Genomic DNA, 7500 nt, shown 5'->3' with positions numbered 1-7500 from the left:
TACCTTAAGATACTTTGTACATTTGGTGCGTAGTCGATTTTAGTGCATACTATGACAAAATATCTATTATTTTTAGCTATAATACTTACATTCTATTTTAAGAAAACTCTATTAAAAGTATACTAGAAATCTCTAAACTCTTATCATTGCACACACGGCGCCTGCATCACCATCACTGCATCACAATTATTGAAGTGTCATCCTTGATAATGCTGAGTCATGATGAGTCAGCAACAAACACCACGTGGATGTTAAGGATGTCTGCTTCTCTTTTTTCCTCTTCCTCCTGGTGTCATAGCTGGCGGTGGCCTGGGAGAGAGAGCGCAGGACGGGACCCACGTTTTCCTCAGATCTGTAAGAAAAAAATGACATTCTGAGCGAAACATTGAAGTCTACTGCCATCAGTAGAAGACAGCGTTAGCGAGTGGAAACTTCTTCATTATACTTTTACACGTCGGCTTTTAAATATTTGCCTTGTATTTTTAATTAACTACTTTGCATGCTAATGAAGATTCTGTGTCTGCGTAGTATATACATGCAAATATTTTTTGTTTTTTGTATCTTTTTACTTTAGACCTTTCATAAGGATTGTATTTGTATATGTGACATTAACATGTTTAATTTGTGCACAAAAATACATATACATTCATATTCATATTCACAAGCTTCGCATATATAAAGTTGGTGTCGATTTTTGTTTATTATAGTAGACTGTTTCAATATGTAATCATCTAACTATTAATCGTTTCATCTTTTTACATTTGGCAGCACGGGTTCCTGCGTAATACTCTTTCTTTTCAATTAATTAATTGGCTAATCGATCCCTTTCATCATTATACATATTGGATGCGACAAATGAATTAGTGTTAACTATAAATAAAGTAGTTCATAAACTCAAATAGTTCATAGATTATTCTTATATTTATAGTTTCGCTTATTTCTTTACTTTTCGTTTAATTTCCATTTTTCGTTCATTATACTCATGTTGTCTTTTCTACTCCTCACCCTTATTTCATACTCACGCTCTCATTCCTCTCTTTTCTCCTTTATTTCTGATTATTCTTTCCGTCTTTCATCCATTCATTCTTTCCCTGTCTCAATAATTTCTACGTCTGCCAGCCATAGAATGGTCGTCCTGACCCCTTCTCTCCCTTACGTTGAGAAGTGAGATTTGGATTGTCTTAGGAGGCAGACAACACCTCAACAAGCCACGGAATCATTGAGAACCTCTTTCTGCGGTAGTACTCGTATTTTGGCTTGGCCATAAGCCACGCCAACTTGATCATGGATACTCTTCTTGGGCTGAAAGAAATATTGTGCCCTCCTCTGTCGCTGATTATATCTTCTTCACAGAAGTCATCGCTCAGTAATTCTCAGTTTATGCTGTTTCAATATGAAATATAGATTTATCTACGCTACGGTGAGGTAAGGAAATAGCTCTGAATAGGATTAAAAGAGAATGCTACCTTTTCCACTGACAAGCGGTCGCGAGCCAGTATTGCACTCGCAACCTTCGAAATAACTGCAACGTGCAATATATTATTGTCGAGGGGCTCTGCTGGAATTTTGTCCCTGAAGATATAATAGATGACGTACATTTTCGTCTCCACTCCACCAATGTAAACCTTTCTAGCACTTGTCCTCCGTCACTCTGATTAATACCAGTCACAGTGAGAAGATCGCTTTGGAAACAACTCTTGCTTGAGGGGCGGGCGAAGATAGAGTGACTAAGGGAGACCGTCAGTGGCAAGAGGAAAGCTCGTTCAGTCAGGCTCGTGGTCTTCCGATGAAAGCAAGTGTCACATATACGGTACATTACGTTACCAGATGAGAAAATTGTCTGTTGTTAAATGTTGTCATGCTACTTTTCTACTTTCCCTTCTCTCCTCATCTCCATGGTGCATGAAAATGATGTACAACTTCAGTCCCCCTCCTCCACTCTCTTTCCGTTTGTTTGTCTATCTCTTTATCTATCTTTTAGTTTATTTCTTTCTTTCTATATATCTATATATCTATGTATCTGTCTTTCTGCCTGTCTTTCTGTCTGTTTAACTATGTATGATTGTATATCACATCCTCTATCTTTTTTGTTTCTGGCTGTCTGTTTGTCTTTATTTTTTTTGTATGTGTTTTTCTATCTGTGCTATCTCTCTCTCTCTCTCTCTCTCTCTCTCTCTCTCTCTCTCTCTCTCTCTCTCTGTGTGTCACACACACACACACACACACACACACACACACGGAGGCGGTGACGTAGTGGATAAGGTGGTGAGCGTGGGATCGGGCAGACGTCCACGCGTAGGTTCGAATCCCACCACGTACAACATTAAACACTTTGCCATTTGTCGAGTGGTTTAAAGTTACCTACTTGTCACCATGATACCCAGGTTCTAGGTGGTTACACTCAAGATGATCCTGGGTGGTGATATGGGCCCTGATATGGGTACCACTATAAATAAAATTGCCTGAGCCACTAATGGGCGGAAGCTGAACAGCGCATCCTACACACTCTTCAAGTGGGCCTACAGGCGCTATAGGCCTCAACGTAAAAAAAACAAAAACAACAAAAAAAAAAAACACATACACACTCAAGGCAAATTGTACGATTGTCATTAAGTTGACAGAGTTACAACATTAACTGGAGGCTGTGGGAGGAAGAGGCGTGGGAGGCACCGGCTTTCCCTTGAGTTTGCTGACTTTGCGTGGGTGACACCAGCACGCCTGGAACATTTTAATATGGAAATACGAGGCGTGGGAGGGGAAAAAAGGAAGTCATCTTATCATATGCATTATTAAAGAGTGGAAAATATTACCATCCTTCACCATCAGAGTGTAAGGTAACGAAAGGGTGAAGTAAATGTTCCTCTGACAAGCTCAGTGTATTCGAAAACAATACATTACAAAAGAAAAGAATAATCATATTTACATTAACAACGGAAGCAGGTACAATAAAAAAATCACGGTAATGCATTTGTGATGAAGGAGAAGTAATACGTGAGATAGATAGATAGATAAAGAGAGAGAGAGAGAGAGAGAGAGAGAGAGAGAGAGAGAGAGAGAGAGAGAGAGAGAGAGAGAGAGTTCTATTTCTGTCACTATATTTCCTTTCACTACCTCCAGCATACGTGGGTGTCTGACTCCAAGGCTAGTGATCTTTCAGCGTCTGTAATATTCTTTGTCTGTCTGTCTGTTTGTCAATGCTCGTTAAATTATGTATACTGAAAACCTGTCGTAACTCATATGTGTGTTGTTTTGTATCATTTACTTGTTTATATTATCAATGATTGTGTTCTGATTTTGATGATTTTGTAATATATTTTATGCTCATGTCTCAATGTGTGTTGTTAAATCTTCACCACTGTTGTGTTACTTTTTCATTGATACTTGTATTGTTTTCTTGTTTTAGTGTTTGCATTTACATATACATTTCTATTTTTTATTTTCTTTATGATTATGTACAGTAATGTTATTGATACTAAAGCTGACAAATTCGGTGTTTACAAGTGTAAGCTGGCGGAACAAAAAGACTAAGAGTGACTCCATTTAGTGAACAGAAGGAAAACTTGTACTACCCAATCTACAGCCTTGTAATACTTGTAGGTCAGTTCCCTCTCTCGTGTGCACTATGTTGTCTTTGGACCAATAAAGTCGCCAATTAATTTTGAAGGAGGGAACTGATAATGCATAATGCCTAGCCATCTCCACACACACACACACACACACACACACACACACACACACACACACACACACACACACACACACACACACACACACACACACACACACACACACACACACACACACACACACACACACACACACACACACACACACACATTAGAATAAGTAGATAAATGATAAATAACTATGTAAATATGCAACTCAACGAGCGAAAACATAATCTTACACAGCTAAATAATATCTTCCCTAGTAAATAAATAAACAAATAAGCTCAGAGATGCGAAAACCTCGTGATTATACTAAAACAACAACAACAACAACAACAACAACAATAACAAACACGTATACACACACAGCTGGAAATTCAAGAAGAGGAGGAAGTCATCATGAAAAAGAAATGGGCTGTAATAGGAAGAGTGGGAGGAAGAGGACTAAGAGGAGGAGGAGGAGGAGGAGAGCGAAAAAAAAAGTTGCCTTAAGATGAAAATAAATTGAGAGAGAAAAATATAGCAACGAAGAAAACACAAAAAAGACGGAATGGCACTAAATATATTATCGTCTCGTCCTCATTTTTCCTTTCCTTCGTTGTCCTTTTCTTCTCTTCCCTCTTTCAGTTCATCCTCTCCATCATCATCTGTCTGTCTTCCTCTTCCTTGAATATCCTCTGCATCTCTTCTTTTAGTCATTTTACTCTTTCACATCTGGTTTAGATATCAGGAAGCGAAGAAAGAGACAATGAAGGAATGGAAGGATGAGGGCGAGGTATTAATACATGACAAAGAGTGAAGGAAACGGAGAACAAACAAGGAAATAAATATATAATAATGTGATGAGGTACAAGATCGAGATGCTGACAGAGGAGGAGGAGGAGTGAAGGGAGAAAAGTAAGAATAAAAGTGGAGAAAGGGATAATTGAGAAGAAGATGAAGGAAGAGATTAAGTACGAAAATTGTGAAGAGAATCAGAAGGAGACAGTCTTCCTTGTTGAGAGGCATTGGGGAGTATATTACTAATGAAAGCGCTGCTGATCCTCCCTCTCAAAGTACTTGTTGATTGCCACCTCCACGAGCCTCATGACCTCAGACCCAACCTCGTCACGTCTGCGAAAATAAGAGAACAGTGATGAGAGATGAATTAAATTTCAAACCAACAAGCGGAAAGAAAAACAAGGTCAAGATGAGATAACGAAAGGTAGAAAATACAATATAAGATAGACAGCGCATTTTTTTTTAAAGGGAAAAGTATGTTAGGAAAGGAAATGAGGAAAGTGAAAAAATTTAAGATAAGAGAAAGAGACAAGACAAGTGATTAATTATGTATATTTTCAGTAACGTGGTTTAGTTTTTTTTTTTTTTATGTCAGACAAGATGTTATTTTAATGGAAGGTTTAATAGGAAAACGTGAGTACTTTATGAGGTTCTAAAATTTTTTATGATAGTTATAAAGCGAAGCCACGAATAATATAGAAGATTCTAAGGTCAAGGGTATACAATGTGATAAAAGACTGTAACCCTTTTGCTCTCTCTCTCTCTCTCTCTCTCTCTCTCTCTCTCTCTCTCTCTCTCTCTCTCTCTCTCTCTCTCTCTCTCTCTCTCTCTCTCTCTCTCTCTCTTCATCGTTATTTTTCATCACTCTGCGCCTTGTTGGATGTTACGCAGGTGTCTGAGATGTATAAAGTATGTCATCACCCTTAGGAAACTGACGAACATTTATCTGTGTGTGTGTGTGTGTGTGTGTGTGTGTGTGTGTGTGTGTGTGTGTGTGTGTGTGTGTGTGTGTTAATCGGGAGGTAGGTATACGTTGTTCCAGTGCTGGTGTGTGTCTGTTTTTGTATACATTTTTTTCCATATTTTCTCCGGGCGGGGAGAGCGAGAGACAGGGGCGAGGGGTGGGAGAGAGAGCTAACGATTGCATCTCCTTCAGGGTGTTCCTGTTCCTTAGTGAAGAGGTTGAGCGTAAACCTCCACCCATCCCACTTACACACACAGACAGACAGGCAGACACAGACACACACACACACAGACAGGCAGACACACACACACACAGTCAAACACACACACACACACACACACACACACACACACACACACACACACACACACACACACACACACACAGGCAGACAGGCAGACACACACACACACACACAGAAACACACACACACACACACACACACACACACACACACACACACACACACACACACACACACACACACACACACACACACACACACACACACACACACACACACACACTTCTCAAACAGCAGTGAAGTTACGTATGTATTTTTCTCTCTTATATACTCATCTGTCCTCCATATTCTCATCATTCCTCTTTCCCCTCAAGCGTCATATTATCCACCTGCTGATCTACCACCGCCGGGCACGTGTTCTTGTTGTGGGAGGAGTAAGTAGGGCAGGGCGGTCAGCTATCCTTCCCTGGGGTCAAGAAAGTGGCAGGGAGTGTGCCAAGAGGTTACGTTACATGTTACTCTCTGCCCTCCGGTACTCGTATTTAGTGAGGCAGATACCTAATGTTCCGATTTGTAAGACTAGATACGAGTCTTGTCTTTACTTATTCGCTTTGTACTACTGATTTTTTTTCTTTCAGAGGTGTGTATATTCAACAGTATTTTACGGTGTTGAAGGTACGCGTTTGGCCTACTTACAAAATTACACCATGCACGTCAGGTGTGAAGTGGCGGTGATGATGGTGATGAAGGTCTCTATGGTGATGGGTTTATAATTGTAGTTGTTTTTCTGAATATCTTTAGTACTGCTTTATAACAGTCAAGGTATGTAAATATGCGGCCTACTTGTGTGCATTTACATGTTAAACAACAGGTGGAAAAGGGATGATGATGATGATGGAAGTGTCTGTGGTGTGGGAATGATGAGTGAGCATAAAACGATGCGACACAGGCGGTGATTGCGGTGACAAATCCGTTACGGTGTATTAATGCTGGCGGCGATGCGAGTGGCGATGGCAAGAGTGAGGAATCTGTGGCGAGGACTGTGCAGAATGATAGCAGAGTTGGCCTTGACATTATAAAGCCCATGATAATGACGGCATAGAAAGGTGAGAAGCCCGGAGAGAGGAAGGAGGGAGGCGGCACGGGGAATCAGGGAGAGAAGAGAGAGCGCGGCCTCGCATTGTGTATAGAAGATTCTACACCTTAGGCAAGTTAGCAGCGTTAGCAGTTCACCACGTCTCCACTACCCAGCCTCACCCTCTTTGTTTATGAAGCGGGTGGACCACATAGCCACGCTCCATGCTGCGCACCGCCGCCCTTTTCTCCCTCCACAGCGTCCGTACAATGGCAGGATGTATAATGACTTTATTTTAAACTAATCACCTCCATTATCTTTGTTCGTATATTTTCACCTTGATTTTCCGCGCTAGGGATCTTGTTTGAAGGATCAGCGAAAAGTTTGTTGTTTATTGATTCTGGGTTGCTGTTGGTGCGGCGTGCTCACCTAGGCGCGGCGGCGAGACTCCCGAGGTGGCGGGGCGCGGCCAAGGTGCTGTCACTACTTACCTCACCACCTGCACCATCCACTCGGGATAGGTGTGCTCATGGCAAGTGTGATTGTGGCAAACCATTATCATTGAAGGTGATTGCTGATACTGCATCATGTAATCATTTTGTATATCTATATCATAGCTTCAAAATTAGGTTTGATTTGACGTTTGAATCCCTTGTCTTCCTGGCGCGGTGATTATCAGAGTGTGTTATTGTGACGCTCCACGGCGCCAGGGTGGTGTGAGAGTCCCAGTAGCTTAGCGGGACACGATGACGGTGCATTGTGGAACCCC

General features: G+C 41.0%; 1 protein-coding gene across 4 annotated transcripts in view; it reads right to left on the bottom strand.

Annotated features, from left to right (window-relative positions):
* LOC123508854 overlaps positions 1–7500 on the bottom strand; it is a 9644-nt gene that overhangs the window by 176 nt on the left and 1968 nt on the right. For 2 of the 4 annotated variants that reach the window (XM_045262822.1, XM_045262821.1), the window contains exon 3: positions 1–352. This exon is cut by the window's left edge and continues 176 nt beyond it. In XM_045262822.1, the coding sequence (XP_045118757.1) occupies positions 187–352 (166 nt within the window). In that variant the 3' untranslated portion in view covers positions 1–186. Of the gene's footprint in view, positions 353–4090; positions 4782–7500 lie in introns of those variants that run through there. The other 2 variants (XM_045262824.1, XM_045262823.1) reach the window with 2 other exon arrangements.

Source organism: Portunus trituberculatus, chromosome 25 (genome assembly GCF_017591435.1).
Source record: "Portunus trituberculatus isolate SZX2019 chromosome 25, ASM1759143v1, whole genome shotgun sequence".
NCBI lineage: Eukaryota > Metazoa > Arthropoda > Malacostraca > Decapoda > Portunidae > Portunus > Portunus trituberculatus.
Note: the sequence above shows the minus strand (reverse complement) of the source record. Positions and strands in the feature narration are given on the sequence as shown.